The sequence below is a fragment of the Homarus americanus genome, unplaced genomic scaffold, assembly GCF_018991925.1.
Source record: "Homarus americanus isolate GMGI-L3 unplaced genomic scaffold, GMGI_Hamer_2.0 scaffold39155, whole genome shotgun sequence".
NCBI classification, from domain to species: Eukaryota; Metazoa; Arthropoda; class Malacostraca; order Decapoda; family Nephropidae; genus Homarus; species Homarus americanus.
In genome coordinates this window covers 7,869,068-7,887,886 of record NW_024737042.1, presented here as the reverse complement: position 1 = coordinate 7,887,886, position 18,819 = coordinate 7,869,068, and the positions used below count along the sequence as shown (strand labels likewise).

The following is an 18,819-nucleotide window of genomic DNA, read 5'->3' as shown; positions in this document are numbered from 1 at the left end:
TAATCCTGGAGGTAAATTTTGCCACGCTTTACCCTTCTACCTATAGCCTTCCTTTGGCCAATGATGTTCTTTAAATAATTATTTATCCATTTAGGGTCATTGTTGTCTGATCTGAGTTTTTTGTATGGTATGTTCTGCCTTTGTGCATTAAGTAACTCATTATTTAAATTGTCGTGGAACTCGGCAATCTCAGATGTCGTTATCAGGTCGGAGTCATCTGTCAGGTTCACGGCCAAGCGCGACACCCCCTCTCTCAGCTGCCTCTTTAAACTGTCAAAGTTTGCCCTTCTGAAATCTGGTACTTTAGTGGAATTTTCCTTACGTCTGCCCTGAAAATCTAACTGGAATCTAATTTCTTTGTGATCGCTGTTTGCAAGTTAGTTCCCTACCTCGACATTGCTAATGAGGTTTTCTCTGTTCGACAGAACTAAATCGAGTATATTATTTCCCCGTGTGGGTTCAGTTATATGTTGACTTAGGAAACAGTCCTGGATCATCTCGAGAAAATCCTCTGATTCTGAGTTACCTGTAAGGTCAGTCCAATCTATTTGGCCAAGGTTAAAGTCGCCTACTATACAGACTTTGTTGTGTATGGAAGCCCTGCGCATTTCATCCCAGATAAGTCGCTCATTGACTCTATCAAGATTGGGAGGTCTATATATTACTCCTGTGACTAATTTTTCCCTACCGTCGCTTAATTCTATCCAAATTGTTTCAGTATTCCGTTCAGTTTTTATTTCCTTATTTATTTCACACTTCAGATTATCCCTAACATAGATTGCTACTCCGCCTCCTTTCCTGGTCTGCCTATCGGTATGGAACAATTTGTAACTCGCAATTTGGTATTCGACCGGCAACTCACGTGAGTCTAGGTTGATCCATGTTTCAGTGAATGCTATTATATCGATTTTTTCGGTACATACCAAGGCCCTAATATCATCCATTTTGTTTCTCATACTTCTACTGTTTGCGTAGTAGACATTTAAGTTAGTCGTGTTCTGAGTCCTCCCTTTACCGCTTTTAGTTTTAAACTCCCTGTTTAATTTAGTTTTGTCATCATTCCTAACACTATTTCCCTGTAATCTTTTACTTTGTTTACCCGCTCCCACTGCAGTTTCCCCCACCCCCGTGCCCATATGTTCCCCTAGCAGCTTAAAGACTTCGATATCCTTTGAACTGCCCCCTCTAGAGACCTAGCCAGGGTTGCCACCCCATCCCGAGACATTCCTTATGTTGACGATTATTTAGTCCTGCCCTGCCCTGCCCTGCCCAGCCCTGCCCAGCCCAGCCCAGCCCAGCCCAGCCCAGCCCAGCCCTGAACATAGGAATACCAGACTGTTTATTGCCGCACCTCCGGTCATTTGGTCTCCGGCCGTCCAAAAGTACACATCAATCACAGGTGGTGTTGATGGTGTGTGAAGCTCAATGTTGAACCCCCAGACAGGTGCTCGCTGACTGACCACCACAACATTGGTCGTCTAACTCACAAGTAGCTTAGTTTACCCCCCGCCAAGTCTTCTCAATTTCGTTTGGGATGTTATTGCTTCTTTGTAAGTGGTGCTCAGTCACTGGCAACCCTTCACATGCTGGTGTCCACGAAGATGAAAGAGAATAAATGTTACCCAAGAAGACATATCGCCAACTTGTTTACTTGAGGGTGGTTGCACGTGCTCTTGTTTACTTGAGGGTGGTTGCACGTGTTTGTATTTACAAGAGGGTTGCACGTACTCCTGTGTTTACATGTGGTAGGGTGCACGTGTTTCTGTGTTTACTTGAGAGGGGTGCACGTGTTTGAGTTAACACAAGGGGTGAGTGCACGTGCTTTTCTGATAATGCTCCTTGATTAACTTACCAGTAACGAGCTTTTATTTATCCCATCGGCGTGATATTTATATAGTCGACTGGCGTAACAGATTCTCCGTTATCGATTACCTAAACAACACTGAGTGATAACTGGGTTTTTTTTACGGTAGCAACAACTATTACGTGATGATCTCCATTCTGTGTATCCATAATTTGACCAGTTTAAAAGTCAGGTCATATTGAGGTTACGAAGGATTTTATGCGTTTAGAGACTCAATTCCCCCCATCATAAATACAGTATAACAGGAATGCAATTTACACTCATAAATTGTTCTCGCCTTGTGTGTGTTTTTTTTTTACAAGGTGTAGACACAAGAGGCCTTAATGTGTGAGGGCCAGCTTAGGGCGACAGAGTGAAATGTTGGGAATTTTTACCAGAAGGAAGTAGAGGTGCTGTGGTTATGTAATGGGGGTAGGAAGGCCAGAGGAAGGCAGATATTGGGAGGGATGAGGGATACAAAAAGCTGTGGTCCTCCAAAAATGCAAAATCTGGGAGGGTTGGTAAAGACAGGCCGAAAATACTTAAGTGTAGAGAGGGCCGTGGTCGCCAACCCTCAACGGCGAGAGTGGATGGTGAGAATAAATGGTGAGTTTGTGGGAGTCACTTGGGTCAAAGGTTGAGGTCATTGCTAGCCGGTCCAGTGTTTGTCCGTGAAATAATTAGAGGTTAAGGCCAGTGGGTCCTTAAGTGTTATACGTGAAAGGTTCAGTGTATGAATTATATATCGGATATTGTGTAGCTTTTATTATTATTGTTATTTTTAGTATTGTTATTATTGTTGTTATTGTTTATTATTATTATTATTATTGCGATCTCAATAGATTTAATGTTATTTAGTTATTGTCAAGGAAAACCGGAACAAATCAGGTACCTCCATCAAGGGCATTTATTAGATACTTTCGATGACCAACTTCGGTTACATCACGTAGAGAAGAGAGTGGACAGGATAGAACCACTCACATACGACCTCTCAAGTTGCATCTCTTCACTCATCCTCCCAACCCACCCAGGTGGCTTAACCCTCGAGTAATCCAGTTCCCATATTATATAACAACCCCAGTGTGCTGTAACCCTCCCCCACATACTGTATGTCAATGCACTTGGGACGACACAGGCCTGTTTGTCAGCATTTCCAAATGTTTGAGCCATTGGGTGTCATAATTCCCAGCTGTCAGAACTGGTGTCAGGGCTCCTGTACCAGAACTGTTAGACAACACAACCCCTAATTGGCATAACCCTCGTGTGTTACCTTGAGGTGTTAGGAATCCCCAGGTGACAGAACCCTCAGAGGGCATGACCCCAGGTGGTACGACCTTCACTTTTAAGGGGAGTTTACGAGGTACAGTACGTCACTTCCCTCCCTCCTCACCTCCATCGCCCAGACTGGTTTAACCTTATCATGTATTTTTACAGCACTAACTCAACATTACCCCGGCTTAGATATATATATATAGGTTGCAATAATAGTGACCAATTTATAATTGTCGAGAGAAAGATAGACAGTGGTGGTCAAGTCTAATTACTCTTTGGACATTTGATGTTACTGGTGTTCAGATTAAGAGGTGTCCCTCTCGTGCTTAATCGGTCGTGAGCTGCCAAGGTGCCGAGGATGAATGACGACCGAGATTATCCCGAGGAAAAAAAAATAATAAAAAGGAGGGGTAGGGAGGAGGTCCCTGGGCGGCCGGATGCAGCTGGCGTAGTGTTCGTTATGTAACTGTTTAACACACTTACGCTGTTGAGGCAAGTTATGACCCCTCACATGTTTGGTTTATGGCGCCCCTCACCTCCCCTACCCTTCACCACGCCTTCCCTTTACTTCCCCACCCCACCCCTCTCATATCCTCTTCTCCCCCCTTCTTCTTCCCTCCTTCTCCTCCCTTCTTCTTCCCTCCTTCTCCCCCCCCCTCTTAATAACTATGGCTACAAAACACGCACACACACACACACGAGAGAGAGAAAATCCCATCAGACTTTTTACCGCTGGACATAATCCCACCAACAAGATAATAATGGATATATTCTCTGGTGCTCAACATATCTCCAAAAGTCACCATGCTTTGTTAAGGTAGATTATGAAAACAAATCATGGGATCACATTTGGCTTGGTAGTGTGTGTGTGTGTGTGTGTGTGTGTATAGAGAGAGAGAGAGAGAGCTTACGTTTGTAGTGTGTCCGTGATCCTCCAAAAAATTAGTGTTTTATCAAATAATGAACCGATGAGTAGTGTGTTTAGGGGTCAACACAGATTTCAGAGTAAACATAACATACAATGAATGGCCCTGAAGACTTGGTGTAAATATCCCCCTTTAGACACACACACGAGATCTCAGCTCTTAATTATGTAAAGGAGCAGCAGGATAAACCCCCGAGTATATCCTTCAATTTAGAGAATGTAATGGTTGAGTGAATGTATTTAAAGGAAGTGGTGAAGTCATAAACACAGTTGTTGTCTTTATTGTGGGGTTTATCAGCGCGGCAAGTGTTGATGTACGATTGGAGGGACGAGAAGTGAATCGTCTTGTAGGCAGATAAAAGATGCTCTCTCTCTCTCTCTCTCTCTCTCTCTCTCTCTCTCTCTCTCTCTCTCTCTCTCCAAAAGCGCCATCTCCGTAGATTATTTTGTTCCACCTCTCGCAGAAAACGTCACACAGGCTTCCACTTCAGTCTCACAGGTAGCTACTGTGCTCATGGTGGTTTTTAATTTCTTCCAAGTTTCCGAGTCGCGGTTCAGTTCTGGTCACCGTACTACAGTTTGGTTATCGAATCCCTAGAAAGCATACAGAGGAGAATGACAAGACTAATCCCGGGCATTAGGAACCTTGAGTACAGAGACAGGTTAAAGCGTCTGAATCTGCACTCCCTAGAGAGAGACGTAGAGTGAGGGGCGATATGATAGATGTTTATAAATGCAAGTCAGGGTTAAGCAAAGGTGATATAACAAAGGTACTCAAACTATCCAACCTGGAACGAACTCGTAGCACTGGTTTTAAATTAGACAAAGTTAGATTTAAGCGCGAAATAGGTTAACACTGGTTTGGAAATAGAGTAGTGGATGAGTGGAACAAGTTACCAAACATCATCATTAACTCGAACACGCTGGATAGCTTCCAACATAGGTTGGATGGATATATGAGCAATAGGGGCTGGGTGTAAATGGGACTGCCCAGTTTGGGCCAATAGGCCCGCTGCTGTTTCCTCCATTCTTATGTAATTATATTTATACTCGGTGCGATTCTTTACCCGGGTGTTGTTCACTCATAGTCTACGTCCCCAAGTAACGGTATATACAGAATATGAATTATGTGATTATTAGACTCCCCGATCTTATTTCACCTGATTATTAAACACCTTAATGCTAAGCTAACCTAATATTATATGTTGATGCGTAACACAGCGTCACTAGTGAAGATGCTGGGATGGTGTCCTAGAGAGGTGTGTGTGTGTGTCACGGCTAAGGTCTCATTTTTCACACGGGCATAAAAGTTCGCCAGCTCTCTGTAGTCCCGTTTCTTTGTCAAATCTGGAATAGGGATGATAAGGGATGGCTAGATTTGGATAGGTCAAGTTAGGTTTGAGTAGGTTAGGTTGTGGTAGTTTAGGTTAGGTTGGGATTGGTTTGGTTAAGTTAGGTTGGGTTAGTTTAAGTTGAGTTAGGTTTGGTTAGATTAGATTAGGTTGGGTTTAGGTTAAGTTAGATTCTGTCGATTTAAATAAGTTGTAGTAAGTTTAGATGGGAGTGAGTTAACTTAGGCAAGGCCGTGTGGTGCTTTAACCTTCATACCGTGCCAGGGTGACTATGGGCAGTGCGGCGGGGGTAGACACGGTAGTGACTGATAATAGGTAACACGCCACTACATACTGATTGTTCCCCTCCGTATCACCCCCACGTCCCATCCACCACAAGTCCCACCTCGTCCATATACAGTCCTACCCGCCCCTCCCGCCCCTCTTCCCTGAATGCTAGCCCTCCCTGCTCCTTTTCCCCCGTGATTGTAAGTCACCTCCCTCCCCACCCTTTCCCCACCCCTCTCTCTCCCCCACCTCTCCCCCCCACCGTCCCCCCTTCTTAGTGATTGTAGACCCTCTCCCTCCCTCCCCCCAGATGACTGACTTATCATATCAGTGCCCTAAATAGTGGTGTGTTGAGGTTAACTTATCTAGGTCTGGCTTACACATTCCCATGACACCCTCTAGTGATTCCTCCACCACCCACCCACCAACCCCTCCACCACCACCCACCAACCCTCCACCACCCACCCCACCTCCCACCCACCCTCCTTCCACCCCCACGCTCATATTCAGTTGATCTTAGGTAGTCCTTCCTGTTTCTGTGTCCTCCTGCTCCCTTCCCCCTGCCCCCAGCCTTCCTGCACCTGTCCCCCTGCCCCCAGCCTTCCTGCCCCCTGCCCCAGCCTTCCTGCACCTGCCCCTGCCCCAGCCTCCTGCACCCGTGCCCCTGCCCCCAGCCTTCCTGCACCCGTGCCCCCAGCCTTCCTGCACCCGTGCCCCCTGCCCACTTCCTCTTCATACTGATATTCACTCATCTGGCTCCTGACACCATACTGTCCCTCTTGACACTCCTTCATACTGGCACTCATGGGGACACTGCTGGTTCTTTCTTTTATACAATACCCAGACTAAGAGTCCCGCCTCCTTGTATACACCACATGCAGGGGTGTCATGCGTAATACATGATTCTGACATGACTGTATCTTAGGCGTAATCAGGAGTGCAATTATGAGGGAGTGTCAGGAGTGCCATTATGAGGGAGTGCCAGTAAGAGGGAGTGTCAGGAGGGCCAGTAAGAGGGAGTGTCAGGAGGGCCAATTTCATTCCAACAACACATTATCCTTGCATGACTAATTTGGAGAAATTTCCTCTGTGTGTGTGTGTGTGTGTGTGTGTGTGTGTGTGTGTGTGTGTGTGTGTGTGTGTGTGTGTGTGTGTGTGTGTGTGTGTGTGTGTGTGTGTGTGTGTGTGTGTGTGTGTGTGTGTGTGTGTGTGACTCGACTTGGCGTTGTTTAGAGGATAGACAGACACAGACGCACCCGATTATTACTGGCCAACAAATACGTCCACCTGTGTCCCACCGACCCACTGACACACTTACTCATCTCCCTCATCCTCACTCCTCCTCTCCCTCATCCTCACTCCTTCTCTCCCTCGTCTTCACTCCTTCTCTTCCTCACTCCTTCTCTCCCTCATCCTCACTCCCACACAAAATCAAAGTAAAAAGAAAAATCAAAGCTGCATCAAGATAATATACCGAGACACTACATTCAACCACCAGCTGTTGGGTGGAAAAAAATATAATAAAAAATAATCCCACCAAATTTTCAACCATAATTTTAGATCATAAGTGTTTTGGGGACAGGTATTCTCCCTTAACTATATGATCGAACAGTTTTGTAAAGATGTTCTCCCTAAGTTATATCAACTAACCTAACCTATATAGATGAGTTAGAGGTTTGGTGTAATTATGGCTGACCCAGATTAAAGGGAAAGACATTTTGTATTTCCAACTTTTCTTCTTAAAATTAATAAGTATCGTCACTGTCGATTATGATCCAATTAATATGAATCTTACTCGGCTTGTACAGTACTTGTGGTCCAGTGTGTAGTGACCACTCAGTTAACATAGAAATTGGATTGAATATCCCGAATTTGGATTTGTAATTAAGTTATCTGCCATAGATTTACTAAAATTCATTGGTTGCGATAAAAGTTACCTTGGTACGCTGTTGAACAATGATATGCGGTGAATAATTTTTGAGGTTACAAAAAATTTCACACTTTGGGGGTTAACCCATAAACCATCACACCTCAGCCATTTTAATTGGGAATTTGGATTATTTTGTCCGTGGCCATTTTACAAGGGTTAAAGGTCATCAAGTTAATGTAGAAGTGAATGGAGGAGACAATGTATGAGTGTTTTAGCTTAATTCAGCTTAATTATGAGTAACATCCATCGTCCGCGCGGAGGACCGATCCCTGGGGTAACCAGTATCTCTGTGTATCAGGAAATGGTTGTGTTGGGAAGCTTGTGGCTTTTTGCAATAACTTAACAATATTCTGAGGTGTTATGCAATACGTGAGGGCAATTAATGCATGGTGTTGCAACTTGCTTGTAGCCGAGTGGTGTAAGATGTACCGACCGCAGTGAGAGCGCTTGGGCTGATGTGCTCAACGAGACACATTATCATCGTTTACCACCTAATTATAACTGTTGAATGTTGCGAGGCTGGTAGGCTTCGTCCTTGTTACTCAATGATGTGTGTGTGTGTCACGGAAACACATTGTTAATACACTATACACTACCTCTGAGGACCTGGATAAGATTGTTAAATTCTCGGGGCTAGTTTCAGGCGTGTTAATATCGTGTTCCCAGAAAACTCAAGAGCCAACATACGCCAGGCTGTTGAGGTTCGTTGAAGGATTAATTGAACCTATGACGTAACAACTGTTCTCAACATTGGTAAGAGGAAGCCTCAGTTACGACTAAGTTTACAACAACAGTCTTTTAATGACGGGGATTAATATTTTCTTGTGGCAGTTTAATGTGACGCTTTCATTGCTCTACATTTAGCGCCGTCAGCTGTTATCCTCCCGGCTCTCTTGTTCACACTCCTAGTACTAACTGTAATTGGACGCCGTCACTCGAAAGTTACGTTTCGAAAGTGGGGCTTAATGAACTGTTATTAATATTAACCATGGAAGTTGCTTCACTAAACAAAAGAAAAAAATAGAAATACTCTAATACAATGGGCTTTTCCCATAAGAAAGTCACAAGACGAAATGCCTGTTGCAAATATGTGAAAGCTGTCACAAGGTAACTTAATGCAGTAACTAAATGTTTCGTTAGAAAATGCATAGCCAAAACTTTTTTGTAATCTATTTTTTTTATCTGGTTAGGATAATGCACAAATCTTCCTATGTATCCCCCGAGGTCTATTATCCTTTAGTTTGGTCTCCCCTGGGTTAATAGAAACTGTCAGGGAAGACGTGGTTACATTAAGTGGGTGTAGGTCAACGTTCTGCCTTGTTACTAGGTCAGAGATAATAGTCTAGACGTCATACCTTGTCATTCATATAATTATGAGATACCTGATCATTCTCACGCACTTAAATAAAACATATCTTGAAAGTCTGAAGATCGCTCACCTCAATTAATTTGATGCACTGTAGTTAATACCTAAACATGGGATAAATATGGTATATAACTTTGAATAGATTAAACCCTTGCTTCTGTTGACTTCCTGGCCGTTAACTGCTAGGGTCGTTACGACCGTAAATACAATAGTAAAAAAAAAACATTCAGAAGTTTAATAAAAAAGGAAGAGAATGAATAGAAATGGAGCAGTGAATAATTCTCCCTTTTACGTGTTTTTTTTTCCCGAGCATAAGTCCACCCGGGTACAGACCACTGACCCACGTAGGGACCTGGGGTGGGGAGGAGGGGTATAATAATACAAAATAAATAAGAATTATAATAAAAAAACAAAATACTAATAATAAAAAAATACAAAATGAAAAAAAAAGATAGTGAGAAACGATATATGTATGTTGTGTTGTCAACGTAAGAGAAACAATTGAGAACCTGCAATTGTGTTGTGTGTAAATGAAGCAGAATGTCAGATCAGCTACCTAGAACTTGGCCACAATTTTTGTGATGCCATATGGCAGCAGGGTCTACCATTAGACAACATAATGTGTTTCCAATATCTTCCCAGGCGGTTGTATCTCCGTTTGATAGGCTTTTATGTACGTATTAGATATTTTGTCAATATACTGTACATAAGCGCTAGGTTCAAAATGAAATGCACGTTGGGGGCGAATAATTTCCTTGATATCATCATCGACTTGCGGAGTGACGCTCTGTTCATCTCGTTCGAATGGAAATTTAGTAAAAATAAAAAAATAAAAAAGTCTTCTCGTTGTTGGAGCAAAGATGTTGAATGATTATTACTTTTCTGCAGTATATATGATACATTATAGGGTTTGGGTGCGCCGTGTTGGGTATGGTAGTGTGTGTATAACCGACGCGTCCATGGCTGTAAGTACTGTACAGCATATTGTTGAAGTTGTTAAGCCATTTTGTATTTTATATTGTTAATTCTCCTTTTTTTAAATTGTTCTGTGTTAGATTTGTGAAAACATTGTAAACATGGGCTTAAGGTACAGGTATAAATTCGCTGGCATGTACATTTTTTTATCAGATATACCCCTTTGTTTGCTTCGCCTTCATGTAACAATACCCCCTGACTGAATGTAAGATGCTGTTGAACGAAATGCAAGTTCTCTTTGCTTGAGTACATTGACTAAGGTAGTTTAGCTTCATTCCTGCTAAAAATGTTAAACGTAGCCTTAGCCAGTTTTAATTACTCTCGACTTGATCAAAAGTAAACTTCGACAGTACACAGTATTTTTTTTCAGCTGGTATTTTTAATTTTCTTCGTGGTTAAGATTCCAATTCATTGAAATTAATTGGATATTAGAGAAACTATAATGTTTGGAAAATATACGAATGACCTGAACTTAAGTTGGATAAATTACAAAAGTGCTCCGCCAGACTATAAATTATTTGACAGAAGGATGGATGTACTGTTTGATTTTTAAATTGTTTACTAATTGCAGCCGTGTTTGAAACAAATGGGTGTTGTTGGTATGTTTAATTATAATATGGTTTGTGTGGTTCAGTCAACAGGTGACAGTAGTGTGTCGTCGGGCAGTGCTGGAGAGCGGAGTATCAGCCCTGCCCGCTCTGATGAGTCGGCTGACAGCCGCCCTACCCTGCGCCCGCTGTCTCACGCTTCTTCCTCCGCTACCCTTACTTCCACCCAGCCCCAGCTCTCCCGCCCGACCTCTTCCCTCAACTTGGCTAAAACCAGAAAGAGGCAGGCGCCCGCCCCGCCACCCCCGCCCTCAGCACCCACGCCCGCACCACACACCAATGGCAAGGTGAGTCACTACCCACCCTCGCATTCGACTTGATTACCATTGACATGTTTTAATGTGTAACTAATTTTCAAAAACTAGTACAGTACTTACCGCATACTATTTTTATGAAAGTAGTAGTAATATAATAATAGCTGTAATAGAAATAGTGATACTCTTATATCAGGGGCGGATCCAGGGGGTTCTTGGGGGTCCAGACCCCCCTTTTCATCAGAAAATTATACTTTTTCTATAATGCAGTACGGTACTCAGGCCTATGATGGTCATATTAAAAAGGGGGGGGGGGGCTTATAGCGCCCTCCAACTGGGTGGGCTTGCTGTGCTCGCCATCAGTGCCGGGTTTAGACCTATGGAGGCCCATGGGCAGCCTCTTTGTGGAGGCCCCCCTCATTATAACTACCCAAGAGGGTGGGGTGGCGAGTGAAGCAACCATAAACATCTGGGAGTTCTGGGGGGCGCTGTAAGCCCCCCGGGAAAATTTCAACACTTCTTTGGAGAATTTTGAAGCCATATGCAGTTATATGGAGGAAATTAGAACATTGAGAAATTTTTAATTAACTGTATATTTATTGATAGTGTACAAATTCCCAACACACACACACACACTAAAGTGAGACATGACTAGAGTCATTCATGTGGTTTCAAGTCGACCAGCCCTGATATGTGGAGGCCCCTGGGCAGCTGCCCACTTTGCCCACTCCTGATTCCGGCCCTGCTCGCCATGTTCCCCCACCCACAACTTCTTGGCCCCCACACACCCCTTTTGATATTCCTGGATCTGCCTCTTTACATTACTACCTGTAATAATAACAATAATAAATACAGAATAATAGTTGGCCAGCAGAATTACTGTACTGTACAGTACCTGTACTAAACAGTATAATTACAAGGTACAAATATGATATCTTGTGGCTAAGGCAATTAAGCATAATATGCACTTTCTAATGTTTAATTAAAGATATACTGTTTAGATCATTTTCCACTGTGCTCTGTTACTTCCACCTAATCTAGATTAACAGTACAGTATAGGTGTACCTGTATGTACTGTACTGTATTTCATACTACTGCAAACATGCCACTACAGGATACAGTAATAATTTTCTCTACAGTTTGTATTTAACGAGAGGATATCTTCAATTTTTGCCATTAATTGTTAAAGTAACCAATTTTTTATTGTCTTTTCCTTATCCAAGAACTGATTTATTTGAAAATATTAATATATTAAAACTGAAAGGCATTTCCTAGGGTAAAATTTTAGTTTTGGCCATCCATGTATTATAATATCCAACCTAACCTAATGTAGCCTAACCTAGTCTAACACAACCTAACCACAGAACCCAGGAACTATAACCTAATGGGAGGTTTTTGCCACCCCAGACCCCCTTTTCTGGTGGGAGTTAAATCCCTAAGATTCTCCAGATAACCGAAATTAAAATAATAGCTTTTCTAGATAACAGCTGGAGTTCAAGATGATATATAATACACTACCAGTAATGTTATTACTTTAGTCATATATAGAAAAAACAGTATCACTAGCACAGATAATTTTTTATTGTGGTCATAAGGCAGGACAATTAATAACAACAACTTGATATAACATAGTAGATTTTATCATCATCCAGCTTAAGGCACCAACTTTTGATTGTCTTTATTACAGTAATATTTTTTGTTCTTGTACTTGTATTAGAACTCATTTGTTGCTCAAAGTTGTATTCCAAAACTTTCTAGTTGTAGCGATTTTTTTATTTATTTTTAATAAACTTTATTAATGGGATGTGTTTATATACAGGTGGAGAGTGAGCGTGGTGAGGGCGGGGGTAGCAGCCTCTCACGCCGCAGTTCTGACTCCTCGGGTTATCACGAGGCCGACCAGCGCTCGCCCTACACAAGGTAAGAACATAAGAATGGAGGAAACTGCAGCGGGCCTATTGGCCCATACTGGGCAGTCCCATTTACACCCAACCCTTATTGCTCATATAAGCATCCAACCTATGTTTGAAGCTATCCAGCATATTCGAGTTAATGATGATATTTGGTAACTTGTTCCATTCATCCACTACTCTGTTTCCAAACCAGTGTTTACCTATTTCGCGCCATAATCTAAATTTGTCTAATTTAAAACCATTGTTACGAGTTAGCTCCTGGTTGGATAGTTTGAGTACCTTTGTTTAGCCCTGACTTCCATTTATACACCTCTATCATGTCGCCCCTCACTCTACGTCTCTCGAGGGAGTCCTCTGAATTCTTTCCAAGGATTCTATATCCATTCTGTAATACGTGACCAGAACTGAGCTGCGTAATCCAGGTGAGGTCTCACAAGCGCAAGATATAATCGTAAGATGACCTCGCTAGTCTTGTAACTAACACTCCTTTGTATGAACCCAAGTACTTTATGAGCCTTGTTACGAGCAAAAACACATTGTTTACTTGGCTTAAGGTTCCTACTTATCATTTCTCCTAAATCTCTCTCGCAGTCGGATTTCTCAATGGCATCGCCCACACCACCACGTTCCTCCTGCAACCACAGCTTAGGAGAGTGGTAAAACAGAGGGAGCAGTTCATGGGGCATGTAATAGGAAAGATGTACTGTATTCAAATGAAGAATATACAGATTATACTATTGTACCCAAATATGAGGAGACCATTCATTAAGGGGATGAATGTGATATTAATTGTAAGGAAGTGAAAGTGGGTCTCATAAGCCTGATGGCCCATTAGGGGCAGTGCAAATAAACATACCGTAAACTGTAGACTAAGCCTTTTTTTCAGTACTGTAGGAGGTAGTGTAGTCAATACTGCACCTGACCATCTTCACCTTCCCCAACTAAAGTTAATTACCCTTTCACACCTGGATCAATTGGGGGAGTCTTAGGCAGGAACCAGTGACCCATTGGAGAGCAAACAAGCACTTTACTATTATTGGTCATGGGGAGTCCGATAATAACAGTAAAAAGTGATTGTGAGCATTAAACAAGAAGAAATTGAGGGAGATGACACTGTACAATACAATATACTGTAGTGATTAGTGAAAAATTTTATTTACTTTACTAAAATACTGTACAGTATTAAAAGCAAACAAACCCTAAGGTCCAGAAATTCATGTAGTGTATTTATTTTATTATTTTTTAGGTTAAGACATGCACTGTTATAAGATTTGTAGAACTCTCATACAGGTCAGTCTTCATCATTACTTTTATCAACAGCCCAACAAGTTCGGAGATAAGTAGTGCAGAGGCTGTGCGTGCTGCTCAAGTCCCACAGGCTACCAATCTTACTTCAGTGGTCTCTACGTCCAGCCTCTCATTATCTTCCTCACGGGGTAAACGGAGAGCACCCCCTCCTCCTAAGCCACCTCCCATGCGACAGGATGATTCAAATCGACCGTCAGCCATTCCAGAAGAATCAGAATCCCCAGTACCTACCAAGTCTTCTGTGGAAGATGTCACAAAGTCTACTGCAGAAGATCCCACAAAGTGTCCTATAGAAGAAACCACAAAGTCTCCTGCAGAAGATCCCATAGAATCTCCTGCAGAAGATCCTATAAAATCTCCTGCAGAAGATCCCAAAAAATCTCCTGCAGAAGATCCCAAAAAATCTCCTGCAGAAGATCCCATAAAATCTCCTGCAGAAGTTAGCACACCTTTGGTGAATGGGGAAGCACACCATGAACCTCCCCAACAACAACAGCCATCTTCCCCAACTTCCTCCCATATAAGCTCAGTGTCCTCACTGAGTAGTGTAGAACAACAACAAGCCAATAACCCTCTCCTACCTCCCCCGCCAGATGTAGAGTCCCCCCCACCGCCATCCTCAGCCTCAGGTAAGCTCATGGCTGCTCCACAGACATTTCTTGATGATGGCAACATCGAAGATGATTGGAATGATTTTCTTAATGATCTTGGAGAAATTTTTGAAAGTCAAAGAAAGTTAGGATTTTGAACTATTGCTAGTATCAAGTAATAAATTTATTTAATAGTACTGTATTACAATGTTGCCATTTAGCAATTTCCATGGTTTTATATGTTGAAGTTTTTAGATTTTATACATTAAAGTATAATTTATTGTTTGTGATATAAAATAGCAATGTGGTACGTATTTGAATATATTGTAGCATAGGTTTGACTTGATAAGATTAGTACAGTACCTTTTACAGAAATTTTATTTTGTTTTAATGATATGATGCTGTAGCTTTATTCTTTGATACTGTATTTACACTTTAAATATTTCATGCATGGTAGATTAGTAAATATCTGAAGTGCTTATTTGTTTAGTAGGTTGTATGAATGTTGTACTGTACCTATAAACATCAAACTTGTTAGTCAGGTATCAAAGTAGAATCATGAGTGAGTCTGTGTATGTGTGTGATGACATGATCATGCAGTAGTTTGCCAACTACATGAGTAATATATCATCTGATTGAGAGCAAGACTTTGTCATATTAGATATTTATGCAGATATGAAATCACATCAAACAGATTGTAGAAAATTTAACAATTTTTCCTCAAATTTTTTATTATCAATGGAAAGGAGTCTATAATAGCATGGCATATGTCTGTAACATTTCAAGTCTGGTGTGCATGTTAGTAATTAGTATCCTTTGCATGCTTGGTAATTGGCTGTACTAACCCTCCACAGAATGCACTAACCTTGGCGCAACCTTCTCCAATAGTCCTCCCCTTCCTTACACCATTCCTTCCTCGTCCAATATGCAACCTCCACATCAAAGTTTCCCTACCACCAACAAACCTCCTTCACCCACCGCCGCACGTACTACTGTTGCTGCTGGAGTCACCTTGGGAATGCATCATGAAGCAGCAACAGCAACTAGTCTAAGCCACAGCACAAACAGCAGCAAAATGAACAGCAGAGCAAGTGGCATCATCTCTCCTGACAGGTTAGCTGAGTCTGAGGGTCTCCAGCGCCACCACCACCAGGACTACCAAATTCAAGATCAGGACAAGCGTCATCATTCCTCACAAGAACTTCCTTCTGCATCTACTGTGCTTAACCAGAAGAGGCAGAAACTCTCCACAGAAGGTGTTCAAGAAGGAAATAACTTGCCTGTTATGCAGAGTAGAAAAAATCAAGAACGTAGTCTTAATTTTCCCAGTGATGGTGTTAGTGCCAAAAATATTCCTAATCTTGATGATGCCATAGTGCCACAGAATGTTGGTATGGAGGGCATACCAGATATCCCTACATTTAGAATTGTCACTAAGTCACACACAGCTGTTCATAAGGATGATGTCAGTAAGAAATTTATAGCAGATGGAAAAACTCAGAAAGTCAGTGAAGAAGAAAAGTATGGCAGTAAGGGTAGATCAGCAACCAAGTCCAAAACAAACCCCCTGGCAAGAGGTAAAGGACTTGTGAGGCAAGATAATATTGTATTTGAAAATGATGATTTTGAATTTAATGAAGATATGTTTGAACCCAGGAATGTTTCTGATAACACAGCAGTTGGCCAAAGTAGACAAGTTAGCACTCATCTTACATCAATACCAGTTAAAAGGGGTGCCCCCCTACCTACTCCAAGAAAAAATGCTCCTGTTGCACCAACTTACACAGCATCAGGAAGTAAATTTGCAGTCAGTACCACAGATCACAGTATTCCATTGATATCATCAAGAACCACAACTGGTGAAGGAAACCAAAACAACAGAACTGGGGGTTTCTCACATGAAGAAAAGGTTGTATGGAAAGTAGATATTCAACCAAAGCCTACACCAAGAACTCAACCCCAGCAGAAAAAAATGGCCCCTACCCCTCCAGTAGTTGTGCAACGAGCAAAGAACTTGACTCCTGTTAAAGAAACAATGCCTCACAATGAAAAATTACAGGGCTCTCAAGATAATTCCCTAAATGACACTTTAAATATGGGATACTATAATGATAACATCACAAGTTGTGATTCCTCTCGGATTTCTCATCTTTCTCAAGTTGAAGAATTTGAAGGAAAAGCTCAAGAGCCTCCAGATGAGGAGTTTAAAGTTCATGTATCCAAACTGTCCAAAGGAGATGCTGATGTTTTGTCTTTATTATCTGAGGAAGAAGTTGATACCCCATCTGTTTCCTCAAAGTGTCAGTCACGTACTTCTAGTGTTGTATCCAAGATGAGTGATTCATCTCAGGAATATGACCGTGTCTCAACTCTCCCAGTTCAGAATGACAATACTTTAAATGCACGAAGTTCATCTTCTACTTCCTCGCACAACTCTTCTACTACAACTCCCCTTGTTCCTCCCATTGCTGCTCTTCCTGCACAAACAGCAGCAAGCAGTTATCGAGCTGGATACTTGGCAATGATGGCAGAACTTAAAAACTGGAAAGATGCAGATTCTCTTCATAATGTAGGGTTGGAATCATCAGATTCGGATAGTGATAGCCCACATGATTCACTTCAAGAACTTCCAAAAGTGATGGGATCTCCTCAGGGAACTTCTGAAGGAGTTCTTCGTGGATCTCCTTTACGACCTCGACTTGCCTCCAGCTCTTCTCTGTGCTCAGATACAGGTTTGCATGATGAAGGTTTCAATTGGGGTCTATCAGTATGCTTCTTATGGTGCTTATCCAGGTCTTCTGGTTTGGTTCATTAATTCCTCATTAATAAGACAAACTGTATTAATAGTAGAAATTAATGGTATAGTACAGTACTTGTAATGGCTAATCAGTTTAATGCAGAGTAAAAATTGGTAGTTATTCCATAGACTATGTAATGTATAGTATACTGTAGTAGATATTAACATTTTGGTTAAAATTAACAAATGGAAAGTATACTGTATAGTAATTAAGGTATTTTAAAAAAGTGAATATGCATGCTCCTTTTGTATTCAGTTATGTAGTGCAGTACTTTGTGTTATATTCTTTACATATGAATTTTATTGAAATACACATTTTAGAAGGCATAAGGGTTAGCTGTGAAACACATTGATTTAAGAAATTAGTGTTTTTCTTACTACTGTATTTACATTTGACAGATCATGAGGTACAAACTCGCACTGCTAGCTTTTCCTCCGAGACAAGTGAGGAAAATGTTGACAATGCTCGAGTGAAGTCAGATAAAACCCCTGCTGAAGAAAACTTGCTTCAAAATAAACTAATAGGACTAAATTTTGTAAGAGAAACTAATATTGTCAATCAACAAAATATTGCTGATAACGAAAGCATTAGCAGCAGAAGCAAAACTGGTAGCATAAATAGTGTCGAGGACAATTTTAGAAGTGATGTCCAACAAAAGAAGATTCCCATTTCTACTAGAAAGTTGGAAGTTATCAATGATTTGGAGGCTCCCTTGCTCAAGAAAGAAGTCATAAACAAAAGTGTAATCTCCAAACCACAAGAAAAATCTAGTGAAAATGGCAGTGAAGTTCTCAAAGACTTCGACATACAGTCGGTTTCCTCATTGTCCATCACTGACTCTGAAGGAGACGACAGGGGAAAGACACTACAAAACACGCCAGAAGAAAATAAAGTCTTTGAGGAGGTAAAAACAGAGATACTTGAATTGCCATTATCCTCTGTTAGATTCCCAGCAGTTGAGGGAACCATCCAAAAGAGTTCTGATGCTGCTTCACAGGACCTTAGCAATGACAAGGTATGTTCCAGTTTTCAGAAGTTACACAGATTGTGACAAATTGTATTGTTGTAGATGGATTTACACAAAATACCTGGGAACAAGAATTAGAGGATTTTAGATTTCAAAATTGGAATTTGTTTTCATGGGTCATCTGTTTGTCAAAAGATAAAAATTTATAATATAAATGTGGTAAGCCGAGATTTGATTGTATTGTACAGTAAAACCCCGAAGATCCGGACCCGGAAAATCCGGATTTCGGAAGTTTGGACCCGGGAAATCCGGATTTCGGAAGATCCGGACAAAAAATTCAGGGGTTCTGGGCTAAGAAGTTTCCCTAAGAAGCATTCCCAAACCAGAGTAAAGAACATTTTAGGCCCATGGGCGTTGCTTGACCCGTCAGTTGCTTGGACACAGGTGCCCG

At 41.6% G+C, this 18,819-nt stretch overlaps 1 protein-coding gene across 5 annotated transcripts in view; it reads left to right on the top strand.

The window, feature by feature from the left end:
• The window catches only part of LOC121872657, a 134,337-nt gene that overhangs the window by 59,191 nt on the left and 56,327 nt on the right, over window positions 1-18,819 (top strand). For 4 of the 5 annotated variants that reach the window (XM_042375598.1, XM_042375599.1, XM_042375600.1 and 1 more), the window contains 5 exons: window positions 10,565-10,825; window positions 12,612-12,712; window positions 14,026-14,642; window positions 15,458-17,335; window positions 17,800-18,416. In XM_042375598.1, coding sequence (XP_042231532.1) covers window positions 10,565-10,825; window positions 12,612-12,712; window positions 14,026-14,642; window positions 15,458-17,335; window positions 17,800-18,416 — 3,474 coding nt within the window. The remainder of the gene's footprint in view (window positions 1-10,564; window positions 10,826-12,611; window positions 12,713-14,025; window positions 14,643-15,457; window positions 17,336-17,799; window positions 18,417-18,819) is intronic. The other variant, XM_042375602.1, reaches the window with a different exon arrangement.